The sequence below is a fragment of the Urocampus carinirostris genome, chromosome 6 (genome assembly GCF_059441175.1).
Source record: "Urocampus carinirostris isolate Australia breed hairy pipefish chromosome 6, RoL_Ucar_1.0, whole genome shotgun sequence".
NCBI lineage: Eukaryota > Metazoa > Chordata > Actinopteri > Syngnathiformes > Syngnathidae > Urocampus > Urocampus carinirostris.
In genome coordinates this window covers 24,325,007-24,338,161 of record NC_142354.1, presented here as the reverse complement: position 1 = coordinate 24,338,161, position 13,155 = coordinate 24,325,007, and the positions used below count along the sequence as shown (strand labels likewise).

The 13,155-nt window shown below is 39.6% G+C and overlaps 1 protein-coding gene, 1 long non-coding RNA gene and 1 other non-coding gene across 11 annotated transcripts in view; 1 reads left to right on the top strand and 2 right to left on the bottom strand.

Moving 5' to 3' along the window:
• Positions 1–3,754: 3,754 nt before the first annotated feature.
• LOC148364316 (uncharacterized) overlaps positions 3,755–13,155 on the top strand; it is an 81,951-nt gene continuing 72,550 nt past the window's right edge. For 5 of the 6 annotated variants that reach the window (XR_015850742.1, XR_015850740.1, XR_015850744.1 and 2 more), the window contains exons 1-2: positions 3,755–4,121; positions 7,818–7,887. This is a non-coding gene — a long non-coding RNA (uncharacterized LOC148364316). Of the gene's footprint in view, positions 4,122–7,817; positions 7,888–11,848 lie in introns of all 6 variants that reach the window. The other variant, XR_015850745.1, reaches the window with a different exon arrangement.
• On the bottom strand, positions 3,784–3,856 carry trnaf-gaa (transfer RNA phenylalanine (anticodon GAA)). Its single transcript has one exon. It is a non-coding gene; the product is annotated as a tRNA-Phe (tRNA).
• The window catches only part of LOC148364317 (G protein-coupled receptor 22), a 34,474-nt gene continuing 29,852 nt past the window's right edge, over positions 8,534–13,155 (bottom strand). For all 4 annotated transcript variants that reach the window (XM_088338380.1, XM_088338381.1, XM_088338383.1 and 1 more), the window contains one exon: positions 8,534–12,505. In XM_088338380.1, the coding sequence (XP_088194506.1) occupies positions 10,734–12,413 (1,680 nt within the window). In that variant the 5' untranslated portion in view covers positions 12,414–12,505 and the 3' untranslated portion in view covers positions 8,534–10,733. The remainder of the gene's footprint in view (positions 12,506–13,155) is intronic.

Sequence of the window (13,155 nt, the reverse complement as noted above, 5' to 3'; positions counted from 1 at the left end):
TAATAATAATAATACAGCACGGCGGCGCAGTGGTTAGCGCTTGTGCGGCACAGTTCATGTCATGGGAACCTGTCGTGGGTTCAAATCCAGCTCCAGACTTCCTGTGCGGAGTTTGTATGTTCTCCCCGTGCTTGCGTGGGTTTCCTCCGGGCACTCCGGTTTCCTCCCACATTCCAAAAACATACATTTCAGGTGAATTGGCCGGTCCAAATTGTCCCTAGGTGTGAATGAGCGAATGAGTTGTCTGTCCCTGTGTGCCCTGCGATTGGCTGGCAACCAGTTCAGGGTGTCCCCTGCCCACTGCCCGGAGATGGCTGGGATGGGCTCCAGCCCCCCCCGCGACCCTAATGAGGATAAGCGGTACGGCTGATGAGATGAGATAATAATAAGAATAAGAATAAGAATAAGAATAATAATAAGAAGAAGAATAGTAATATAATAATATTTCAGTATTTCAATGTTCAGAGTGTCTAGCTGGCTAAAAACAAGTTCTTTTTTTCCATTTTACTTAGAGTGAAATAACATGTAAAATTCAATTATGATAACATTTATTTTCAAATGTTTTGTGAAATGCTTTTTATCTTAAGAGGCCGTTTTTATAAATTGACCGTTTGTTTGAGGGCTGTTTTTATGAAATGAATTTTTGTTTTAAGGCCGTTTTTATAAATCAAATGTTTTAGTAATTGATTCATGGCACTCATGGGCTTCCATAATAACATACTTAGGGAGGTTTTAAATGACTGGAAAAGCGCTACATAAATGCAGATAATTTACAGACGCCGCCCTACTTACGAACGAGAGTGTTCGTAAGTTGAATTTATTCATAAGTTGTTTCAGGGCTATATTTTATATGTTTAAGGTTTATACAAGTATGTTTAAGGCTTGTATAAGTAACCTGTATTGTTTTGTACGAAAACAAATAAACATTTCATAAAATAATATGCTCATACGGATAAATAATGTTGAGTTATACTTACTTTTGGAAGATGTGCTTTAAGGGGTCCTCCTCTGTGGTAAAAAGTGGCCGAAAAAAAGCGTTCCGACAATTTTCTCAACCGCATCAAGCTTTCTTATTCCACTTTCATTTCAAAAGAAACGACTTGGCTCTTCTTTACACTTTACACTAACCATATTAAATGGAGGCACGGGATATCAAACAATAAAAATGTCAAAGTTCCAAGCGCTCTGGAGATGGTAGACATAGTATAAACAGTATGGAATGTTTACACACTAACTAGAAAGAGGAAGTGACGGAAAGAAGCACTACAGTAATGTCCTGTACTCGGAAAAGGGTGCACACAATACAAAATCTAACTTTTATTAAGAACAAGATAGTTATAGCTATAATTTTGGGTTTATTTTAGGAGTGCTTGAGCACCCCCCAAAAAATGGTGAAAAATACTATTAGAATTCAGAAGTAGATCATATGGCATAGAGCACAGGTGTCAAACAGGCGGCCCGCGGGCCAGATCAGGCCCGCTAAGGGATTGAATCCGGCCCGCGAGACAACACTCAGAGAAGCGCATGAGAAAAACAAGCTGCAGGTTGAAATATGTCAACTTGATGTTGCCAAACAAAGATGCCTCTCGCAAAGACACTGTACTTGTATTTATTTATATCTCTCTCTCTGTCTCTCTCTATCTTTTCCACCCCTTTTCTCCCACTCTCTGTCTCTGTCGCTTTCACTCTCTGTGTCTCTCTTTTTCTCTTCCTTTGTTGCTCTTTGTTTCTTTCTCTCTCTGTGTCTTTTTAACTTCTTTTGCTCTAACTTCCTTTTTTCCTTTCCTCTCTCTTCTCTTTCTCTTTTCCTAGCCTTTGCGCTTTCTTTTCTCTTTTCTCTCCTTCCGTCTTTCTATTTCTCTTTGGATTTCTTTCTTCCTCTCCCTTTCTTTTTCCCTTCTCTCACGACTTTTTATCTTTTGTTTCTCACACTCCCTCCCTCTCTTTTTCTTTCTTTGTCCCACCCTCTCTACTTTTCCCTCCCTCTATCTCTTATTTCTTTATCTCTTTTTCTTTCTCTTTAATCTACTAGTCCGGCCCCCGACAGAATGTTTGTTCTATCGTGTGGCCCCCGAGTTAAAATGAGTTTGACACCCCTGGCATAGAGCATGAGTTTGAGTAAAAAATACGACACAACATATATCCCTGCCATAATTTTCATCCCGAATTTATGCACAATTATTTCACCTTCCGTCAGCAATAATTTGAAACAGTTAAAATTTATTTTTGCAATTATTTTTATTTAGATTATTATGGCTTACAGTCTGCTTGTATACTTTTGATTTCATTGTAATATTTAGAGACTGGATATTTGAGTATTTGCTGTAATTAGAAATACAAAAAAAAGTAAAAGACTTATAATTATTATTTCAGTTTATTTGTAATGAATGCGGAATGTAAGACATTTTGTATTTTTAATTGCATAAGAAAAATGTTAGGAACTTTATCACAGTGATCTCATTCTCCGAGACAGTCTAGTATAGAATGAAGGCGTTTGAGAGGTTGACTGAGCCTATTTTAGCCCTACTTCTAATAATTACCACCCGATAATAATGACATAGTACCTACATAGTAATTATATGATAAGTTGATACTTTAAAAACGCATAATCAAACAGGTATCCATTTGCGCTAATCAGTAGAAAAAAGCTTTCTAGTTCAAAAAGTTTAGTGATCCCCTGTTCAGACATTCAAGCATATTTTTGCAAGAATCACGATTGTTAGATCCCTGAACCACCTTGGCTATAGGGGCACCACTTCCCGTGGTGTGTCTTGGGCAAGTACAGCATGATGGAGCCCATCCCTCTTCAGGCCGTTGCTCCCCCACATGAAACAGATACGGGTTTTCATGATTACCAGTCGCAGGAATAGCCTCCTACTGTATGATTCAGCACCTTCATCAACTGGACGATGTTTTTTTTGGTGTAAAGCTTCATCCCGCTCTTCAAAGATGAACCGGATCTTGGCATTGACGGGCAGAAACGTGTGTGTGACAATACTAATATTAGATACCAAATCAATGGAAAACAACTCCTTTGATCTGAAATTTAGAGTAGGCCTGTTTTGTTTGTATTCATTTCGGACAACACGCATTGCATCACTTGTGGCTTTTATATTTTTCTTGAAAAACAAACTTTTTTGGTAATAATGTTTTGTTTTGCTTTTTCTTCCATAACATATTAAAGGGTCAAAGGGTCTTTGTCTGGTAAAGGACCTTTTGTATGTATATTGAAAATATTCCTGTATTTAAATGAATACATTACTAGATGAAAAAAAAAGAAATGATGCCTTCATAAATAAATAAAAAAAAACGATTTAAAATAGGGTACCTAAACACATTCAATAAAACAAAATCAATAAAATGATTCTATTAATAATACATAAATACATAATTAAATAAAAAGTTTTCATTAAAAACACTAAAACAAATAAATATCTGTAAAATGAAGATGTACACACCGACTATACAAACTACTACTTCAAAATATATCATCAGGTGCTTTAAAAATACATTTGATTTGAATAATAACCGAGCAAATCAATCAATCACGCTGTTTATATTCAGTCCTAAGTCAAGAGATATCCCATATACGGTACTTGTTAACTTTAAAAATAAATAAAAAACATAATGCATATATTTTTACTTAAGTTGGGCGAGTTAGGATAACGTAATGACGTCAGAAGTGACGAAGTTAGAAAAACATTATGCGTTCTACATGGGTCAAGGTTGTTACGTGTGTCTTTTCAGAGCAAAACAAAAAAAAAGCATTTATTATTACACATATGCCGAAACCCGGGATCGAACCAGGGACCTTTAGATCTTCAGTCTAACGCTCTCCCAACTGAGCTATTTCGGCACGACATGGTAGGAGTCAATAACAATTGTTGTAGAGGTCAGAACCCGCCGCGGGTACGCCAGCGAGCTGGCTTCCTGACAATGTTGTTTCTGATAAACACGACACCTTCTTACAAAATTAGTTCTAACGACGACGAAAGAATGTCAAGAGTCTTACCTTGCCGGCGTGTTGAAATTGGTTGAAGTTTCTGACATGAGTTAACCAGTTCTAAAGATTGAACACAGGGAGACGCTAGAGAAGCATATCAAATCATCATGGCGTCGAGGTACGGCTCCTATGACAATGTTCAATCATGCTGTACTGTATTGTGATGTGTTGTTAAATAAGGTCAAACAATATTTTTTTTAATATGGTGTACCCAAATTAATTTTAACTATTTCAACCAAGTCTATACAAATGTACAACCAATCCAGCCCACTTTCAGGTAAGGTCCTGAAATTAGACATTTTAATTGCTATCATTCGCTCAAGTTGCCATATTGTTTAATGGCCTGGCAACCCAAAATGTTGAAAGAGCCATGTTGCACCCAAAAAATGAAATAGATAATCACATAAATTACATAAGCCTTATAAGGAAGGTAACATATACTGTTGTTGGCCTGGAGAGCATCTTGTTGCCAATCCCACCTTATACAGAACCTTGAAAATGCTTTGGAACATTTTTTTAAGAAATATAAGCCTGTGAATCCTTTTGAGCAGGTTTTTCGAGGCCAATTGCTACTTTTTGTTACTGACCCCGACCATGTCAATGTTTTTTTCCTTGTTAGTTAGAAATCAAATTTCCTAGACAATCACAGTGCAAAATAACTAGTGCGCTAGTTTTAGAATCGGTCCGTGGGCTACTTAAATATACTTAGTGAGTTACCAGCCCGCGAGCACCACGTTGGTGACCCCTGGATTCGAGAATGTACTCACTTAAAAACTCACTCAAAAGCACTCTCCGTAACATTTTACAAAATAAACTGTGGGCACTAGTTTACATCTACACTATCTGCAGATAATTGGAACGACAGAATACAAATTACGGCAGCACCTGTGACTTTGAACATGAGAGTGCAATTTACTGTTAAGGATGTAAGCGAGCTGTTGAGCGACTTAGTCATTAACCAGTCTGAATTTTGAGTACTTCAGGAGTGTCAGTTGTGCCCTGCAGTGTTATTCATAAAAGCTTAGCACTAGTGCTACAATTAAAATGTATCCTAAATAGCAGTCAAATGTGTTAAATTTTCTTTTTTTATGCATGTAACTTCAGCTATCTTGAGTTATTTCTGTTGTTCGGCCTGCTGTAGTGACATTGTATTATCATGTATTTTAACTCATTTTGACAATTACAAAACTGGACATGTCTGTTAATCACCAGTTTATTATGTAAACACACCATTTTATGTGGCTCTTAAAATAATCAAGTCAAAAGAGTACTTTTCCCAAAATAACTTTCCCATAATGCTTGTCGACTACGTTATCCCTGAAGTCATGGCTCAGCGCCACCACACACCATTGTTTCCATATCGAGGCCAATGATTAGATTTGAGAAACAAATGATCCTAAAAATGTCCAAGAAGATTCCATTATACAGTGACACCTCTACATACGGGATTTATTTGTTCATGAGTCGTGCTTGTATCTTGAAATGCTCGTACCTCAAGCGAATTTTCCCGATAACTGAGAACAAATGAATTTTTTTCCAAGCCTCGCAAAAGCATCCGAGTTAACACATCATCCTGATCATCAAACCCACAAATATGAATTGAATACTAATACATTTATAAGATAAATGGATGATAATAAGTTGACTGAAAAGCCCCTGGTCTGTAGTGGTAACGCCTGGAAATTCTCGTAACCTTTTTTTCTTGTATGATAGCATAAAATTCTGCTCCAAAGACATTTCATATCTTAAATCTCTACGCACGCAGATGCATCACTGTATTTAATGTATAACATATTAAATATGTGTGGTGATATTTTTAAATGCAATTGTTATATTTGCGACCTCAATAAATAATACTTTCAAATTTATTAGTTACATCAGGCCCTTTGAGGACAGCTGTTTCCCCCCGGTAAAAATGAGTTTGACACCCCTGATCTGCAAGGGAAACGTTTTCAAAAGTGAACATTAAGTAAGGCTACAACACAGTTGTCCGAGAGCAATGACAAACTGCTAATCTGCAGTGATACAGCTCCTCTCTCTTTATTTAGTCATATAATGTTCTGATGCCAGCTCACACGTAGCTCCTCCCTGCCTAGTCTCTCTCTATCTCACTCACTCACTTGCGCATGTTTTCTTTTTTGGTCTCTCTTTCATCCTTCAAGGTGACTTTCCATCTTTCCAAGACACTGCAGCTGTTCCCACACTTTGTTTTGAAAGGCCCAAATGTGGATAAGAGATGAGAGTGCTGCAGAGCACTGAACCAGAGAATCAGGAGGAGAAAATTGGGGATGAGACAAATGGTGTACATGGTGTTATCCAGCAAATCAGTGGATATACAAAAGCTTGTTATTTGCTTGAGATTTGGTTCGGTATAGCGGACGAATTGTAAAACAATTCTTCACAAACTAGAAAATCTATGCCATTGTAGGTGGGGTTCATGACAGTCGTACGAACCACAAGTATCTGGGACAAAAATTCTAAATTTAGGGTTCAAAAAAATGCAGAGAGCATAGAGAAGACATTGATGAGGAGGGACAGCTAAGGGCCAGGGGAAAGCAAAATATGCTGCATTCACCCCACCAGAATGGATCCCAGTTAATTCAAGTTGTTTGTCCAAGAAATTGTTAAAAGAAAAGCGCGTGTACACAAGTCTAATTCTGCTCCACTATAAAAAAATATAAATCTCATAATGCTCTAGGTATTTCTAGTATGAGATGATAATCATTTTTTATGATAAGTTTAATCTTTTTATAACAGAATTGTGTCATTTTTCATGATATTGATAACTTTTGGTACAGTTGATTTTTTTGACTTGATTTGTTTAGTCCTTTGTTTGAGTTTCATGTTTCAATAGTCAAACTTTTGTAAATACAGCAAAAATGTTAAACATTCATGTCAAACTTGTCACGTGAAAATGATCATTGTGAAACATAAGACTAGATGTAAAAACATGAGACATAGCTGGCTTGTAAGATGTTTTTTACATGTTGTGCATCAATTTTATGTTTTTACAAGATAATTTATACAATTTAGGTTACATTTTGTCACGGTCGCCATGACGACCAGTATGCCACGCCCCCAAACTCAAGCTGAAGCAGATCAGCTGATTGCTGTTCTGCAATTTAAGGCTGGATTTTGGGTTTGGCGGGTGCTGGTTCATTACTACTCATTCTTCACAATCCCGGTCTGTTATGCCTTGTCCTGTTTTAGTCTGTTATGCCTTGTCCTGTTTTAGTCTGTTATGCCTAGTCCTGTTGAGTTCGTGCCGGAGGAACTCTGTGTTGTTCTGTTTTGCCCCGGAGTATTGGGCGACTTTTATTTTGTAATTAAATCTTATGGATCGTCAACGCATTTGAGTTCTCCCTTCATGCCTCCTGCCTCCGTTTTGGTCCGGTCACCTTCCACGCCACCACGTCTCGTGACACATTTCACATTTTAAAATGTAACAAAAAGGTTCATTCGGCTCATTTGTATGCCATAGATAAATCAGCGTGCAGCCTCCCCGTGGACTTTGCATGTTCTACCCGTGCTTGCATGGGTTTCTTCCGGGCACTCTGGTTTCCTCCCACATTCCAAAAACATGTGTCCCCTGCCCATTGCAGGATAGCTGGGATGGACCCCAAACCCCTGCGGCCCTACTGATAATGGATGAATGGATGGAAACCAAAAACTTACCTAATTGCTGCTAATTAAGTTGATACCATTAAATGTTTTTTTTTTTGCATTTTCCTATTTGCGCCGATAATTAGGTGGTAAAATCACTTTTCTGCACTGCTTTTAGAATGTTAAATCTTGTATTGCTCTTATTTTTTAGCATCTTCCGGCAAGAGGGTGGACTCAACAAAGGGTGACAAGGGAATTTGAGAAGTTTGAAAGCACATAAAGTAAGTCACCATTGTTATAGAAGTTGACAGTTGACACATACACTGCAATTGACAACGTTAGACGTTATATGTTATGGTGCTGCCATCAAATAAGTTAAATCGGACAAATTTGCGTCCTGAATTTCATCCGCTATTTTCCCTTGTTTCGTTTATTTATTTTATTTTTTTTCAATTCAAAGTGATCATTTTTTAAATCACCATATCATATTCAGACTATAATAAAGAAATACATGTTAAAGAATCAGTTTAGAAAATTTAGTGCCCTCTAGTGGTACAAAAAGATTTTCATACAGTAAAAAAACAAAAACATTGATTTGAATAATAGGAAAAAATACATGAACTATCATACCAAAGTTAACATATATAAAAAAAAAATTACAGGTCGAGACATTTGTATTTCTTTTTTACCGTGAAATCCTTTCTTAGATTGGCACCATGTTTTTCCGACATCCTGCTGCCACACTCTGCCGTGTATTACAGGACCTGGCTTGTTCCAGACAACACAGTGCCATCTAGTGGTCAAATGTTAATTGTAAATCGTCTTCATTTATGTTACGCTTTACCAGTCACTGATGACCTCCCAAAACACTTTAAAATGTGTCAAATATTACACATTGCGGCTTTAACAATTTGTAACACACATCAGTTTGAGATGGATCAACTCATAGATTACTTTTTAATACAGATTCTGCTCTATACAACACAATAATATAAATTTTTATACAATTCTAATATGTCTCTATACACAGGCTCATAAATGTACAATACTGTTTACACACATAGAGTATTAACACAAATACAATTACGTCTGTACATAGCTCACATCATCACGGTGGCTCTTTTTCTGTCCGGGAGATGATTTTGGAGGAATAATAAATTAAAGTAAAAAAAAAATCTTAACCCAAATCTGACACTTTGATATTTACATCCCTGAAAAATGTACATTGACAGGTGAGAATTCTTAACTGATGTTTGGTTTACTGTTAAGCGAGTTTGATGGAGAAGATAGCCCAAAACCTGAGGTGGTTTCCAAGCCTTGAAAAGTTTGTACAATGTCGAATTTGTTCCTTACCTACAGCTACAGACAGGTGTTTTTTATTCAATTTTTTTAATACGTTAAACACACGCAAACAGGGTAGCTGACTGAGGGCTGGTTTTGTCATTTGAAATCCAGCACGTCTGTAAATTTGAGCCCTGAGGAAATAGAGAAATACAGGTACGATGTAAATGTGTAAAGGACTCAGTGCTGTCGAGGGTAAAGGCCCATCCACTTCAAAGTTCAGTCAAATTTCCAGTTTCAAATACAACAGTTTGTTATTTTTCTTCTTATTCATATGACGGTCTACCTGCTGTGATGACAAAGATCTTTGAAATGGACTGTTCACAAAATATTGCCCTTTGATTTCCACTGAAAAGTTGAAGTGGTAATACAGTGTCCTGTCATTTACACAAAGTTATAAGATAATTAGCTTTCTAGCCACATATTTAAAGCCAACCTCAGCTTTTAAGCCTCATTGCTTCAGTGTATAATCTCTATAAATAGAAAAACCAACAGTTGTCTTCACATTCTTATTCACATCTTCGGATGTCAATACGCCGCTCATTTGAGAACGCAGATGCACACAAAAACACAACACTATCACTCACCCCGCACCAGAACTCTAATGCTGATTTCAATCCAGTTGTAGGAAGAAAAAAAAAATCATGCCTTTAAGATGTATCCGGCTCTGATGTAAATACGTTTTTTGTTACTGGTGATCTGATAATTTGACATTGTAAACTTCTAATTTTACTGACCATTTGTCGCACAAATATGTGCAAAGTCTCGACCTCTTCTGTAAACATACAACAGGACATTCAGCACCACACGCATATATTATGAACTTATTTAAGGCTTAAAAAGAAGAGTGCAAGGATAAATGAAATATACCTCAAAATTTGTTTTCACTGAGAATACATGTGCTGTTAGAAATTACAGATATTTGTGTGCTTCTTTATAACTAAACACAGACCAGGGTGCATGCGTATATACCGTATGTGTTCTGGTACTGTCTTTGGAAGGGCTTTGAAAACGGGTTAACCTTTTTTAACTGACCGCCCCCATTTTTAGATGAGACGACACTATAGTGTGCTCACGAACTGAAAAGAATATCTTCCATCTATGCCTTGAATTATTCAATTGTATTTGGTCAGGTGGCACAATATCAAATGATTATAATCATCTGGATCCAAATACCATATTTTTGGACTATAAATCACTGGAGTAAGTCACACGAGAAGAGTCTTAAATTGAGTGTTTTACAACTGCACACCAGACTGTAAAACGTTTAAGGCTAACGCTGATTGAATCATTAATTATATTTTCCTTAATACATTTAGGAAATTATCTGGCCATGTGGGGCAAGTAACACTGGAAAATTATGTTCACATACTCAATTTTTTTGCTTTTTTCTACATTTCTGAAGCCCAAAACAACTGCCGGGCACACAGAGCATGCCACTGTACCTTTAAACTACTGTACAAAATCCCTCTTGGTTTTAATAGACCTATATTTTACCTAAAATTCCTATCTGAATCTAAGTATTTTTGTCTTTTGCAGCCAACATTTAATTGAGTGAATTCAACATCCATCTTTTGTGTATGCTGACATGGAAACAGTTAAATGTGGTAAACTTGCTTATAATATGTTGGAAGTGCAGAGAGGTGGCTTGTGTTTAGACCCAATGACTCCAAGCTCTTTGTAAACTGATGCCCTCTTACACACATGCAAGGATAAACACACCCATCATCAACAGACATACCATCCCTCAAAATCCAAACACACACTCTCCAAGTGCTTGGAGAGCTCATTCCCTCACTGCCTCTGTGAGGCATCTATCAGTGCCATCGCTGGCCTCCACTCGGGGCTTGCGACTCTTCCTCTGTCCGCCCCCTTCTACCCAGGAGTTATGAATAACAGTGCCCCCAACTGGAGCCGGGTCCACCTGCAGAAGGGACACCACCCTCTTCTTGACTCGTGTCTTAAGGGCCCGGCGCAGCTTCTGCCTTGTGAAAGCATATAGAAGGGGATGGAAGATTGTCGTTCCGTAAGCCATCGCCAAGAAGCAAAGACGGATTCGCACCAGACCGTCACTGGGGCCCATACACAAGATCAGAACATTGACTGCTGACAGCGGAGCCCAGCAGCCCAGGAAGGTGGATATGATGATTAAAGACATTTTAAGGACGCGGCGCTGGCGCTCTCGACGGTCCCTGTGCCTGCGGACGGCCCGTCTCAAGGCGATGATTGCAGAAACTGATGCCTGGACGCCCATAGAGGAGGCTGGGAGAGGAGAGGTGGTTCGGGTCTGCACGGAGCCTGAAGCTGGAGTCGGAGAAGCGGGAGTGGCAGGCGTGGTGGCGATAGGGGTGGTAGCAGCTGTGCTGACAGTGGTGACTGTAGCGCCGCTATCAGACACACCTTGCGGCATGGAGGAGAGCGGCGGTGGGGAGGTCGGCGTCGGGGATGGAATGAGGGGAGGGTGGGAGAGATTCTGGTTCTGGTTGGAGGACACCACTTCTGTCGGCAAAGTGAGGTCTTTCTTCCTTGTCCTCCTGCAGCGTATCCTGCAAGTTGAGTCTTTTGTACGGTTGTTCCTCATCATGTGGGAGCCTATTCGAATGTTAAGCGCCTGAAGTATTCGGGAGTATGTGAAGAGCATGACAACCACAGCAATGAAGAAACAAGGTACTTGTAGTAAGAGGTGGTAATAAATAGCCATTCCTGTGTAATAGCCTTGTCCCCCAATACATAGCAAAGTCCTGTTCTGCCATATTGGAGAAAGATGGTGCGAGGGCGGGGAAGGATGCATTGAGGGTAAAACAGGTGTGAGAGAAGAAAAAAGTGCTGTGGGTCCTGTAATGGATGGAAAATCGGTGTGAAGCCCCTCAGGCTCCTCATCATCACTGTCCTCCATTCCAGAAGAGAAGAAATCCCCTTCGAGGAAAGGCAGGAAAAAGACTGCTAGAGAGACGACCCACACCGCGGCCAGGAGCAGTCCGGCACGGCGAGGGTTGAGCAGTCGACTGGCCGGACGCACTGAGATGTCGTAGCGGTCCAGACTGATCACCAGGACGTTAACTGCTGTGGCCACGCTGGTGAAGGTGACACAGGCCTCGTGGAAGCAGCACAAGGTGGCCAGACTCCCCACGCCACTTCCGTTCGCCGGCACCAAGATAACGGCCACCGTCAATGGCAGGCACAGCACACACACTAGAATGTCCAGGACATGGAGGTTGACGGTGACCAGGTTACTGACTGAATCCACCAGGTTGGACTGGGCACAGTATAGTACCAGCACAGTCAGGTTGCTGCTAAAGCCTAGCACCAGTTCCAGGATCAACACTGTTGTCAAAGACACCTGGAAGCTGAGAGGATATGGGGCGCTCCAGTCCTCCTCTGTCCCGCCCCCGCCCCGCCCATCCAGTAGGCCTACCCCTTGACCATCGCTGGTCTCTGGGAGGTCACGATAGCCTTCGGTCTCCATTGGTGCCTTGATGGTCCTTCACACATAGCCACAGCTACTACCGCGCCAACTCATCGTCGTCGATTAAGATGGGAGAGGGTGGGGGTGGTCTTCTGTGAAAAGAAAAGATGACAAAAGTTGTTATATCATACTATGTTTCCCCTTAATTTGTTACTTGAGGAGTCCTGAGTTGCAGCTGTTGGAAAGGGACTCAAATGATCAGCCGAATGACAAACTCAGCGGAAACCTGAATCAGATTCTTATTATCTCATTGAGAATATGTCACAAAAGCAAAGGACGTAACTTCATTAGCAGTTTTTCTATCAAGAAAAATATAAAAGTCACAGGTTAATACTCAAAACTTCAGCAAACTTTTTTTTGTTAGTGATGTTTCGTGTATATTTTTCCTACTTAAAATGGGTGGCTTGAATTATTTAAGGTTGAAAAATTCCTTGCTCAAGTCTTAATTTGAGAGCATTAGTACAGGTTCATTGAGTAGTAAACAGATTTAGAAAGAGATAATTCAAATGGATCTTCTTAAAATGCTTCCAATAGTGCATGGAATGTAATGTTACAGTCTCCCTAGGCTCGAAAGATGGCTATTTGGTTATGCAATTAACGTTAAATGAGTCAGAAAGCATGTGTGTGGTACACGGAATGCGGTCCTATAGAAACACTTGCCGACTACCTGGCATTTCAACCCGGCACACCACAAAAGCGGACGCCGATCTGAATCCCAGACGCACCAATGTAAAACCGTCAT